This window comes from Vigna angularis, chromosome 7 (assembly GCF_016808095.1).
Source record: "Vigna angularis cultivar LongXiaoDou No.4 chromosome 7, ASM1680809v1, whole genome shotgun sequence".
NCBI classification, from domain to species: Eukaryota; Viridiplantae; Streptophyta; class Magnoliopsida; order Fabales; family Fabaceae; genus Vigna; species Vigna angularis.
The window spans coordinates 17,725,568-17,740,162 of NC_068976.1; the positions used below are offsets into that span (position 1 = coordinate 17,725,568).

Sequence of the window (14,595 nt, forward strand, 5' to 3'; positions counted from 1 at the left end):
CGGTCGGTTATAAAAAACTTAGTATCCTTTGAAATTGAAGGGTTTGGCTGAAAATTTTTCATTCCCGCTGTGTTGTCGTGAGATTAAAAAAGATAATTGATTTTCTTCCAGCATTTAAGGCTTTGATTCTTCTCGGGAAAGATGGATTTTTGAGCAAGTAGAAAATTATCACACTTTGGTAAAGTAGCATGTGGAGTAAAAAATGTGCAAGGATGCTTTCCTTTGAGAAGCCATCAAAATTCATATTATGAACCTTGTCAAGTGGTTCAGCCGGAATCTCGAGTTGAGTGGCCGGGCTGCCAAGAGAGCTTCTTCCAAAGAACAGTCGGGCTCCCAAAGTATATTGATCGGGCTGTTGCGGTCTTTGAGCATAGTTGCCAAGATGCTGAAGTCTTTGAGCAGAGTTCGTACAAGATTGGACTCAGCTCCTTAGGGTGGTCGAGCTTTTCCCAGCCAGGATTGTCGAGTTGACACAGTAAAAGAGTTGGACATAAATTGGTTTTAGTAAAAGAGGAAAGCATTAGTTTAACTATGTATATTTGTCTTCGTGTGTCACTTCAATTTAATGATTGCTCTTTAGATGCATTGTTTTTATCCTCATAAATTATTATTTCATTCCAACTTCTCACATTTAATGCTTTCATGAGCAAGATTTACTTATCATAGAATTATGTTTTTATGCAATATTGAAATAAATTATCTTAACTTAATACCAATTTTTGTTCCTAATTTTGTTAGTTTTATTCAAAGTGATTCTCCTATTTTCGAGTTATTTAGAGTGGTCTCATGTTTTATAAAAATGATTCATATTTGTCCTTTTTACTGACGACGTTAAAAACGCTAACGGTGAAGATCTTCTTTTTCTCAGTATAATTGAAAGGTGGTTAAAAATATTGTAGGTATAACAATAGCCTATAATAATGCATTGAAAGCAACACATATGAAGGACGAAACATGTACATGTTATATCGAGCTATTGTTGAGTCCGACTCTGAGAAGATAGAAAGTGTTAAAACTTCAAAAGAAGCGTGAGATATTCCGAAGAAGACGTACAAGAGAGATGACTGAGAAAAGAAAGTTCGACTCTAAACACTCATGAGCGAGTTGGAGAGCACGATGATGAAGGAAACAAAAGGATTTCCAAGTATATCACTCAAGTTGAAACCATAGTGAACAAACTTAGTAGAAACAGAAAGACATTGATTTATGGCTAAGTAGTGGAAAAGATCTTAAGGTCATTGATTGATGACTTCAAGAATGTTGTATGTGCAATTAAAGAGTCAAAAGACTTGTTAATGCTCTTGGTTGGGGAGCATGTTGGTTCTGGAGGCACACAAGCAACAAAAGAAGAAGAAGAAGAAGAAAGAGTAGCAAATTGAACAAGTATTACAAACAAATGTGTCAATTAAAGAGGAGAAAATGTTTTATACTTAGGGCACTCGAGATAGAGGAAGAGGTAGATGAAACAATCGTGGTGGTGGAGGTTAATCTAGTTAACAAAATTGACATAAAAGAGGATGAGGTTAGAGGAGAGGAGGTTAGTAGTGACATATCACTATTTATTTTAATTAATTATTATTGTTTTCTTTATCTGACACCGAATTAGTGACTCAGAATAAATGCATAAAATAATATAGGGTTAAATATGTTTTTAATACAACAACTAAGATGCAAACTTAAAATTTGTCTTTGTCCCAAACTTTGATATATTTTGACCCTCAAACTTTAAAAAAGAATGAATAGAGAGTCCTCAACTTGGACACAAAATTAGAATTTGTCTTTGTCCCAAATTTTGATACTTAAACTTTGAAAAAGAATGAATATAATCATTTTAACCTAACGATGTTATTTACTTTTAGTTTGTTAAACAATATTTTATATTAACATTTAAGCTTAAATGTGTCCATAAGTTTTTAACGCAATTAATTTGTGAGAACTATATTCATTCATTTTTAATGTTTAAAGATAAAAATATATCAAAATTTGAAATATAAATCTTTTTAATTTTACATCAAAGAATAAAAATATATTTAATTCAATAAAATATTATTAACTATAGAATACAATTCAAAACATGTTTTTTAAACTTATTTAATTTCAAATAGATTAAAAATGAAACTGTTATAAGTTGATCTCCGTGGCATAAGTTGACACATGCGTTAGAAAGTAAAAATTCTTCAAAAACTTAAAAAATATTCTCTCCAAAATTGTAAATTTTATTCCTCAATATCATATATACCCACATAATTTATTTAGGAGATCATAGTCATCATTAACAATAAAAATAAGGATAAATCTAAAATCAAAAACAATAAATGTGACTACTTATATAAAAAAAATCATCTTACACAATGCTTTCAATCAATATAACTATTTAATGAATTAATTAATTCATTCATCAATTTTTAGAAAACCAAGATTTTAATTAAGATTTTATATTAAAGTTCATTAATACTACATCATTATCTGACTAAGAATCTTCCGCATAGTTCCATTAGTTTGAGAGATATTCGCCACAGTACCTCTCAAATTAATCTCAAATTAAAGCCGCTCATATTCTTGTCACCTTTAAATTATGAATTATCTTTAATCATTAAATTTTCATACTTAAAATATAGATCATAAAATTCCATTCACAACATATGTATTAACTACAACAATTTAATATCTAGTGACCACAACAATTTAGCACAAATTAACCATAACAATTTAATTTATATTAACACCAACAACTTAATATACATTAATAACAATTGAATATATATTAACAATAATAATTGAATATATATTAACAACAACAATTTAATTTCTTTTAAACTTATATTTTAAACATAACAATAATTTGTAATAACTATTTCGGGTTTCAAAGTTTCAGGAATTTAAGGTTTAAGGGTTTTAGGATTTAAGGGGATTGGGATTTCTGTTTTGGACTTTCAGGATTACGAGGTTTCAACCTTTTAGGGTTTCGATGTTTTAGGATTTTAGAGTTTAAGGGTTTTTGGAGTTTAAGGGATTTGGGGTTTTCAGATTTCTGGATTTCGTAGTTTTGGGGTTTCAAACGTTAAGTAATTTTGGATTTTGGGGTTTTGGAGTTTTAAGGTTTTGGGTTACGGTGTTTCAGGGTTTTAGGGTTTTGGAGTTTCATGGTTTCACGGTCTCAGGATTTTAGGCTTTCAATGTTTTAGGGTTGTAGGGTTTGCGAGTGTTGGGGTTTCGATGTTTCAGAGTTTTAAGGTTTTGGGGTTTCAGGGTTTTGGGATTTCAAAGTTTCAAGGTTTGAGGCATATGGGGTTACCGAGTTTCAGGGTTTCAAGATTTTAGGGTTTCTGAGTTTCAAGATTTCGGGGTTTCGCGATTTCAGGATTTTAGATTTTGTGGACTTTAAGGTTTTAGTGTTTCAGGGTTTCGAACTTTCGGGGTTTTAGAATTTCGACGTTTTAAGATTTAAGAATTTTCGGGTTTCAAGGTTTTAAAGTTTCAGGGTTTCAAGGTTTTGAGGTTTCAGGTTTTCAGAGTTTCATGGTTTTGGGGTTTTAGGGCTTCAAGGTTTTAGGATTTTGTGGTTTTAGGGTTTCGTGGTTTTAGGATTTTTGGGTTTCAGGATTTCAGGATTTTGGGGTTTCGGGGATGCACGATTTCAGATTTTCAGGGTTACAAACGGTTAGGATTTTAACATTCAAAGTTTTAGGGTTTCGTGGTATAGGGTATAGAGGTTTCGAGGTTTCAAGGTTTCGGGATGAATCCCTGAAACTCGAAAAATTTGAAACCTTGAAACCCTAAAACCTTGAAACCGTGAAACCATGAAAGAATTGAAACCCTAAAACCTTAAAACCTCCAACACTAAAACCCTTAAACTTTAAAACCTCGGTACCATGAAACCTCAAATCATTAAAACCTCGAAACCCTGAATCCTAAAGCCCTGAAACCCTAAAACTCCAAAAGCTTGAAACTTTGAAACCCCGAAACCCGAAACCCTGAAGCCCGAAACCCTAAAACCCCGAAACACTAAAACCCCGAAACCCTGAAATTCTGAAACCCTAAAACTCTGAAACCCTAAAAGTCTGAACCCTGGACCCCTAAATCACTAAAACCCTGAAACCCTAAAATCGTGAAATCATAAAACTTCGAAACCCTGAAACCCCGAAACCTAAAAAAACTAAAACCTTGAAACTCTTAAATCTTGAAACCCCGAAACACTGAAACGCTGAAACCATGAATCCTGAAAACCTAAAACACCGTAACCTCAAAACCTTGAAACCTTGAAACCCATAAACCCTTAAACACCGTAACCTAGAAACCTTAAATCCTCGAAACCCCAAAACCCTCAAATCCTGAAACCCTGAAAACCTGATTCCCAAAACCCTGAAAGTTGTAGAAAATTATGTCAATCAAATTCTTTATCTTTGTCAAGGACCTTAAAGAGTGGTGAGGGTAGTAGGGTTGGAGATTTGACACATGTTGAGGCTGGTGATGAAGGAAATGTGATGATGAACTTGAAGCGTAAAAAAAAGGTTGAGGAAGGAGCAGTTGACTGTGTTGAAGTGGGGGTGCACACAGAGGCTGAGGTGGACGTGCAAAATGATGCTGAGTTGGTGATTGAGGGTGAGTTGCTAAAGACAAAGGGTGGAGTGGACAATAAGGAATAAGTTGAACTGGACAGTGAGGATGAAACACATATGGATCATCTTAGTGGTTATGAGTGCGTGGAGTAGGCAGAAGATGTTGGTATTGGTTTTGAGGTACATGAGAGTGATGAAGAATATAGGGCTGAAGAGAGTGGTATTGAACCAAAAGGACATGGTAGGGGCTTGTCAAATAATGAATGAGATTCTAAATTCCTGTTAACTCTAGAAACTAGTGCAAGTGAGGAGTATGACAGTGAGGATAGACCAAGTTATGGTCTATTTCCTATATATGGAAAACAAAAGTCAATGGCAGATTACAGATGACAAGTTGAGACTACATTTACAGATAAGGATGAATTCAAGGAGGCCATTAGAAGCTATGTTGTTCATTCTTGGAGGGCTCTAAAGTTTGTGAAAAATGATAAATGTAGAATAAGGGTGAGAGACATGGGTAGCCAATGTAAGTGTCCATGGGTAGCTTACTATGGGTTTTTGTCATCACACAAAATTTGGCAATTAAGGAAAATAGCTAATAATCGTACTTGCGGTAGACAATTTAACATTAAAATGATGAATAGTAAGTGGTTGAGTGAAAAATTAGATATGTATTTACAAGACAATCCTAATTTAAGGGTGAATGAGATACGTTCTTAAGCATTAAGGAAATGAAATACCAATGTTTCAATTTCTAAAGCATGAAGGGCAAAGTTAATGGCCTCAAGTCAATTTGAAGGTGACTTTAAAGAACAATTTAGAAGGATTTATGACTGCGCACATGAGTTGTTGAGGTGTAACCCAGGGTCAACAGGTAAGGTTAAAGTAGATAGTGATAATGGTGACTCAATCTTCCAGAGATTTTATGTTTGTCTGAAAGCTTATAAGGATAGTTTTGTGAGTTATAGACCTGTTTAGATGTGTGTTTTTTGAAAGGTCAGTATAAGGGAGAGCTGCTTACTACTGTTGCTAAGGATTCAAATGAGCAAATGTTACCACTAGCGAATGCAGTAGTTGAAGTCGAGAATAAAGACACTTGGATGTGGTATTTACAGTTATTGGTTGAAGACCTTGGGGGTAATGAAGTGTGTGGGTCATGCACGTGGATGTTTGACCAGCAAAAGGTACGTGTAATGCTTTGATTAGTTTTTACTTCATGCATTGTAATTGATGTATGTCTGTCTGATTAGTAAATTGATGTGGACAAGGGTTGGTGCCAACTATCCACAAACTTTTGCCTGGGGCAGAACAAAGATTCTGCATGAGGAACGTGTATGCAAACTTTAGGAAAATATTTTTTGGTCAGATATTGAAGAATCTGATGTGGAGGGCTGCTACAAGCATGTACCCCCAGGCTTGGAAGAGAGAAATGCTCAATATTAGAGAAGTCAATGTAAAATTATATAAATACGTCAAATCTATTCCTCCGAGGTACACTTTTTTCCTTACATGCACATTAACGAAACTCGTGTATGGTAACCCTTTTCCTTACTTTTTTGTAATAGGTATCGGTCAAGATCTCGATTCACAACTCAAGCAGTGTGTGATACCCTTGATAACAACATGAGTGAAGTTTTCAACAGTCTTATTGTTCATGCTAAAGGAAAACTCATTATCACCATGCTGGAGGAGATCAAACTTTATCTCATGAAGCGATGGGCCACGAACATAACCAATGTGGCATCTATGGATTTCTCCATCTGCCCAAAGATTAAAAAGAGACTTAACAATGAATCAAATTTATCAAGATATTGGATCCCAAGGAAATATTCTCATTTATGTTCATATCCAATACTCATTTTTTCATGTCCGATTTTTATTTATGTTCATGTCCATTTTTTATTTATGTTCATGTCCATTTTTTATTTATGTTCATATCCAATTCTCATTTATGTCCATTTTTTATTTATGTTCATGTCCATTTTTTATTTATGTTCATGTCCTTTATTTCTTTCAGCTGGTTGCATAAAAGATCTTTGAGGTTAAGCACGTTTCAGTCATTGGGAACAAGTTACCTTGACAATGAACAATGTAACTGTAGGAAGTGTATGATTAGTGGGATCCCTTGTTGTCATGCAATTGCAAATGAAGTACTCAAATGTAGACCCACAAAATTTTATTCCAAGTTGGTTCAAAAGATCCACATATGAAGAGACATATGCCTCAATCATTTATCATGTAAATGGCCACCTGCTGTGGGAAACAACAAGCTTCCTAGATGTACTGGCACCATTTAAGAGGAAGTTGCGTGGGAGGCTAAAGAAAAAACAAAGGTTGGAGGCATGAGAGCTAACTAGGGATGAGACCTAAATGAGTGTCGGTGGCCACAAAAAGAAGTGTAATATCTACCGTAAAGTTGGGTACAACAAAAATCATTGTCCCTTACGTCCTGACATCACATAACCATCACAACCACCAAGTACCCAATCTCCTGTACCATCACAGCCACCAAGTCCTCAATTCCCTCTACATCACAGCCATCGGGTCTCCAATCCCCTCAACCACTACAACCAACTCAAGAATCCATTCCAAAGTTAAGTCCACTAATGAGAAGGAACAAGTTAGATATCAAAAGAGAAACTCCTTAGATGTAATTTGATTTACTTTCATTGGGAAAAATTTGGATGTAATTTATACTGATATTAACCACTTTAATTATGTACTTTGATGGTGATGTAATTTGATCAACTGTAATTAAGTACTTTGATGGTGTATATGTACTAATATTATGCATTTTAATTATGTATTGATATTAAGCACTTTAATGGTGCTTTTCTTATAATATTATTATTTTATTACGTCATAATCTTAATCTTATGTTATTAAATGATTTATATTACCACTTCTACCACTACTATTACTATATTATGTCAAGTATCCTTCATATGTATCATGTTCGTATACATTTGGGACCACATTGCACATTTTTTAATTAAAAGGGAGAATAAATTGAACAATCCATAACGAAATTAGATTCTTCATTTGAACTCATTATAACATAGAGTCATACATCATCCATTACATGAACCTACAAAAATCACCTAAACACATGAATCTAAACATTCACCTCAACATTACATGAACAAAAGATACAACCACATTGCCCACCTAACAACATCAACCTAAACAGAACCACAATATCAAAATGCAACACACACAACTCCAGCTAAGAATTTTATAAGATACAACCATATTGCCCACCTAACAACATCAACCTAAACAGAACCACAATATCAAAATGTTCAGCACAATACCAACACACACAACTCCAACTACGAATTTTATCCTTTTATTCAATAATTTCACTAAATTTTCCAAATCATATATCCTCCTCCTTTGCCTGACAATTGTAGATCTCTTTCATCAAGGTTTTCTTCAGAACACCACTTGAAAAAGTTACAAGACATCCTATTTGAAGATCACCATGTTACTCACTAAAATAACTTCAAAGTCAGGAAATGTATCAACACATAAATCCAATACACATAAAGTGAAAATGGTATTCATAAAACCTTGTAATGACGACATCCCCAAAATTGTCTGCTAGTCATTCTTTGTAGTTCTGGTCATTTTGGCTACAGCAATATCACCACAGTTACAAATAGGGATTATCACACCTCCCCTCCAACTACCACCATGTGAGGAATGAGAAATTCCTTTATCTTATGTATTGGAACAAGAAGAACAACCTTGGGAAGAAGTTATACCTATCTCACCACAACGACTTTGCTCAATTCATGGAAGAACTTCCACGAACCCTAACCCTCTTCAATTACAAACCCTTATTCTTTCCTTTTACCCAATAGCTTTAACTTTTAACATTTCCACATCAATAAACATGACATTTACATGTCAATTGATCTGAGATTGCCACGTAATGAATAATCGGATAATTCATTCACTATTGACTAAGGTGGACTTAAGGGTGGGCAAAAGATCCAAATTGTAAAATCCAATAAATAATAGCCCAAGGTGGCTAAGGATAAGATGGAGGCAAGTCAGCCTAAGTCCAAGGTCGAGCAGAGTTGATCCGGGTCAAACGTTGAGTCAAGTCGGCTCAAGTGAAGATGCATCTATGCGAGCTAAAAGTTGAGTCAAGTAAGCTTGGATTAAATAATTGAGACAAATTAACACAAGCCAAAGGTCCAATAAAGTTAGCATGGACCGAGGGTCGAGTCAAGTTGTTCAGAACAAAAGTTGAGTCAAGTTTCATAGACGAAAGTTATACTAAGTTGCTTATGATGAACGTCAAGCCAAATTATCCAAAACAAAGGTCGAGTCAAGTCGACTCAATCCAAAGAATTAAATTGAGTTGGCTCGACATGAAAATTGAGTTGAATCAACTTGAACTAAAAGATTAAGACAAGTTGGCTCGACTTAGACTCGACCTAGACCTCACTCGAGCCAAGTGAACCAAACATGTGACAACACAAAGCAGCTATGCTCAGTGAGTAAAATAATTAAAAGATTAAAAAAAAATGATATGCCACGTAGGATGAGTTTAGTGAGTAAAATAGAGTTTATTATTTTGTTTAAAAAAGAAAAGTGAGTTTACGATGTGTACATAAGAGATGTGATAAATTGGGGGAAGGGGAATATGGAGAGGTGAGAGGGCGGAAGGCAAGATCTGAAAAAGAGAATAGAAGAATGCAGTTGAGCGAGACGGAAGGGATAGAGGGGAAGACCTTTGTGGTGACGGGTGGACTCGGATTCGTAGGCTCTGCTCTCTGCTTGGAGCTCATCCGAAGAGATGCCAGAGAGGTCCGAGCATTTGACCTCCGCCCCTCTTCTCCTTTTTCCCCTCCTCTCCACGATAAGGGAGTACTCTGCATTCAAGGTTACCCTTTTCAATTTCCAATTTTTCTTACTTTTTTAACTCCACAACCTAAACCTAACTCTCTATTTCTCTGCACAGGTGACGTTCGCCGCAAAGAAGACGTGGAAAGGGCCCTCCGCGGTGCCGATTGTGTTTTCCACCTTGCGGCCTTTGGAATGTCAGGTAAAGAGATGCTCCAGTTTGGTCGTGTTGATGAAGTCAACATAAATGGGACCTGCCATGTTCTCGACGCTTGTCTCGACCTCGGCATCACGAGGCTTGTCTACTGTAGCACATACAATGTTGTCTTCGGTGGTCAACAGATCATCAACGGGAATGAGACATTGCCTTATTTCCCAATTGATCACCATTCCGATCCATATGGCCGTAGTAAATCAATCGCTGAGCAGTTGGTTCTAAAGAACAATGCCCGCCCTCTCAAGTATGTATGTATGTATTTAATTCTTTTGACCTCTTTCTTACACTAGTAACTAATTTTTCCTCCTACAGGAACAAATCCGGAAATCTTTACACTTGTGCTATTCGTCCGGCTGCAATCTATGGTCCGGCCGAAGACAGGCATCTTCCAAGGATCGTAACCATGGCAAAGTTGGGTCTCCTTTTGTTCAGAATTGGCGACCAAACTGTAAAATCAGATTGGCTTTTTGTGGATAACCTTGTCCATGCTCTTATATTGGCCAGCATGGGACTTCTTGATGACAATCCTAGCCAGGCAAAACGCCCTGTAGCTGCTGGCCAGGCCTACTTTATATCTGATGGTAATCCATCATCCTTTTCTTTCTTTCTTTCTTGCTGTTTCTCCTAACATATCTTCTTTTCTCAGGTTCACCGGTCAATTCTTTTGAATTCCTACAGCCTCTACTTAGGAGTTTAGATTATGAACTACCACAGACTACCCTAACTGTGGATCGGGCTCTTGTTCTTGGGAGGATTTGCTCCGCTGTTTATACAATCCTATATCCATTGCTCAATCGGTGGTGGCTTCCACAGCCGTTCATTCTTCCCAGTGAAGTACACAAGGTTCTTCAGTTAGTCTATCCTTTTCTCTAATTAATAGGTAGAACCTCCTCAGGTTTTCATGATTTCCGTGTTCGTTTTCGACAGGTGGGGGTCACCCATTATTTCTCCTATCTTAAAGCCAAACAGGAGATTGGCTATGTTCCCATGGTTTCCTCACGTGAGGGGATGGCTTTGACCATATCTTACTGGCAACAGAGGAAAAGAGCGACTCTGGATGGACCCACGATATTCGCCTGGTTGTTTTGCGTCATTGGAATGATCTCACTCTTTTGCGGTGCTTTCTTACCTGACATAGGGATCGTTTTCTTTCTCAGAGCTACATGTCTATTTGTCTTTCGATCAATGTTGGTGACAAGGCTGGTGTTTCTTCTGGCTACAATTGCACACATTGCTGAGGCCATTTATGCTTGGCACCTGGCTCAAAGGGTAGATCCTTCCAATGCAATAGGATGGTTTTGGCAAACTTTTGCTCTTGGCATGTTTTCGTTGCGCCTCCTTTTGAAAAGAGCAAGGACATAAGTATTGAGTCTCATGTTTTTTGCAGATTACTAGTATAGTCAGAAAATCAGTTCTCTTTTTCTGTCGACTACAATTACCAATAAATTAACTATCTAAGTGCTATGAATTTGTTTTAGACGCTAGAGAATCACTCTGGATTTTCTTTGTTCGTTTTGGAATGTACTTGCCATCTGGCTTTAATTTCGTTGACTTCTCGGGTCATTTCGTTGAACTTATGAAAGAAACCACTACTGTTCTTCCACTTCTTTATTAAGATTTTTGGGATAGGCAAAGATTAAGGCTGAGGCCTAAAACTAATTTAAGTATGTTCTGTACAGTGAAATAAACTTATTTAAATAACACTGTAGGGACCGAACCCAAAATAGAAATTGTTCTGGGAGAAAAAGGATAGTTATTTTATTAGTGACAAACAAAGACCAAAAATATATGTAAGAGAAAAGTTGGAAAAGAAATTGTGAATAAAAGACTTGAGCCCAAATGAACCAACACGTAAAAAATTAAATAGAAGTATAGAAGAAAGATTACAAAAGTTGTGGATCTTAAATTGGTCTAAATGATGGAAATGAAGGGCAAAATAGCAATAGAAATAATGTACGTAAATAAAAATACTTAAATATATTTTTATCCGTTGAATTATATCTATTTTTTTTTGTTTCTTATAAATTTTGTAAGCATTTTTAGTTATTTTTGTTTTCAACATGGTAAGTCTTTTTTTTCTTTGTTACCTTTTGTATTATAATTTTTCATCAACTGACTAATTATTAAGTTCATTAAATTTTAAAAAAATAAAAAATAAGCGGTAGCATGAAGAAAATAAGGTGGAATGCTAAGGTTTGTTTTGATATAGGGACGAAAGAAGGAAGATAGTGTGGTTTTATAAAAGAGAAATAGGGTAGAATATTTTTAGTGCAACAACTATTAATTTTGTTTAACAAGGAAAAACAAGTAGTGTCTTGTGTGTGTTATGACATAAATACGAATAGGAAAAAAAATAGTTATATGAACTTATATTCCTTACTACTAAAATATTGAAGAGATTTGATAAGTGTTAGAAAAACAAAAATGGAGGTGAAGGGAAGAGAATAATATGATACATAATTCAAAACAAGCATATTCAAAAAGACTTTAATTTGTTTCCCATCATTAAAAATTTATACTGATTTTAATTTATTAAACTTATCACTTTATTCACTAACTTTTATAAATTGTCATTTCAATTTTTTTTTATTTCTCATCATTTTTTTCTTAGTCCCAACAATTTTATTTTCATCTTTATTCCCTCAAATATAAATAAATGAAAAATTCTTAAAAATGTTATATAATATATGCTCTTTTCGTCACTTTTTTATGTCTGGAAAAAAGAAGTATTTTAACGGAGATCATTATGCTCACATAATTTTAAAGTTCAAAAAATTCAATAAAATCATTTTGTTCTTCAAAATATTAAAAAGGAGTTAAACATTGACTTTGATAATGTATTCTCAAAATAAAAAGATTTTGGTAATGTTTGGGTGAAAGTTAATCAATAGTCTAACTCCTTTTTAATATTACCTAATAAACAGTGTAACCCTTTTTCGCTAATTTAGTCATATATGAAATCCTAAACATTTTTTAGGTGAAACCAACATTATTTAAATAGTGTCCATATCTACAATTACAATGAAGATCACAAGACCAATTCGATAATTTTCCTACTCATTTTTTCCTATGAAGTTAACGTTTGTTGTACGAAATCAGCACAAACATATCCAAATGCAACATGATCGTCCTCATGCAAATAATATCCTAAATTTGTTTTACTGAATACTTTATATTTACTCTTATATTTATATTTTGAATAACTGAATGAGAACCTCAAAATTATAAGACATTCAAAATAGTGTCTATTATTCAATTGTGATGTTTTATCACTTTTGAAGCCAGACTCCGGAAAAGAATAGTTTTAAAATTAGAATAATGCTTATAATATAGCCTCTTTACTTCCTAGCATCTTGTAGTATCATTTAGGTTTAATGTCTCGGTAGGTCCCTATTTTATTTTCGGCATGAATCTCAAATAGGTCCTTTTTCTTTTCGGCGTCTCAATTGGGTTCTTTTTTGTGTAAAATTGTAGCAATTAGGGGTCTGCCGTCAAATTGAACAAACGACGTTAAGGAGAGTATTGCGTGGCATGCTGACAGTGTAGTTTTAATTTACGTGCATTAAAAACGTGTGTCAATTATATTTTTTTAATTTTTGAATTAAAAAATTAAATGTACATAGTGGAAATATAATTTAAGCAAGGGCAAATTTGGAAAATCAAAGTGCCGAAAGCCCTATTCTCCTCTGCAATTCCAAAATCGGAATCAAATCGGGGAAGGTGAGAGATTTTCTATTCCTTTGCTTTAACCGCAACGTAGAGAGATTTCTTCCTTTCTCTTACTCCGGGGTATGGCTGGGTATCGCAGGAACGAGAGATGACTCCGGCAGTGATGGCGCGGCGACGGTGTGGAGATGGCGCGACCAAGCGGCTTTTGTGGTGGTTTGCGACAGCGCGTTGGACATTCTTTTTCTTTTTCCCTTTCTCTCTTTTCTTGCGCTGATTCGCGTCGTAAGGGAGGGAGTTTCTTCCGTTTTCTTTTTCTGGTTTAGTTCTGGTTGCAGGGAGGAGGATGCGAAACCGACGGATCACACGCAATGTTCATCACTCGCGACGGCGAGGCCTCTACGGTTACGAGGGTTTTTGCGTTTCGTGGCAAGGGTTTTCATTTGGGGTTTTTGAGTTCTCTGTTCTCGCGTGTGGCCCGCGAATTGGGGGTGGTGGTTTTTGATTCCCTTTCTGCAGATTGTAAAATGATTTGGAATTCAACTGTTGCAATTTTGGGGTTAGGTTATGAAATTGGATTTGGAAATTTCTTTGAAGGGCTTGAATTGGGGAATTATTGGGGTTTCTTTTTCTCTCCCACGAACCCTAATTTGGAGTCCAATTTTTTTCCCCAATTTGATTTCGATTTCTCAGTTGCAGGGCTGCACATAATTTTTTTTCCCAGTTTGTCCTTAAGTTACATGATTTAACATATGTGCAATCCATTTTTTAATAAAAAAATCAATTCATACTCTTTTTTTAATGTCACGTGTAATTAATCAATACAGTCATCATGCCACCAAACCCAAACTTAACGGCCGTTTATTCAATTTGACGGCAGACCCCTAATTACTACAATTTTATACAAAAAAGAACCCAATTGAGACACCGAAAAGAAAAGAAAAGGGACCTATTTGAGATTCACGCCGAAAATAAGGACCTACCGAGACATTAAACCTGTCATTTACGTACTTTAGCATTTCAGAGCAGTCATAATGACGTACTTCGGAGCTTGGAGTCCACTTGAAACTAGTTAAAAGCTCCTCATGTAATTGATGTTGATTTAGTTATCCATTATCGTTAAAATTCACCATTCTTTTCGGACCTGTAACTGCTTGTTCAAAATGTTATCTCTTGAATGTAGGTATGGCCGGATGTAAGTATAGTGGACCATTACTCTGAATTTTTTATTAAGAATTTGAATTATGTTCGAACTAAATTTGTAGAACCAAGAGGAGGAAGCCATGGTGATTTTGA

At 35.3% G+C, this 14,595-nt stretch overlaps 1 protein-coding gene across 1 annotated transcript; it reads left to right on the forward strand.

The window, feature by feature from the left end:
- Nucleotides 1-9,192: 9,192 nt before the first annotated feature.
- On the forward strand, nt 9,193-11,236 carry LOC108337087 (uncharacterized). Its single transcript, XM_017573535.2, has 5 exons — nt 9,193-9,456; nt 9,535-9,877; nt 9,946-10,214; nt 10,280-10,476; nt 10,561-11,236. Exons 1-5 carry the CDS (start codon nt 9,267-9,269, stop codon nt 10,993-10,995), a joined length of 1,434 nt encoding a protein of 477 aa, XP_017429024.1. The 5' UTR covers nt 9,193-9,266; the 3' UTR covers nt 10,996-11,236.
- Nucleotides 11,237-14,595: the final 3,359 nt, after the last annotated feature.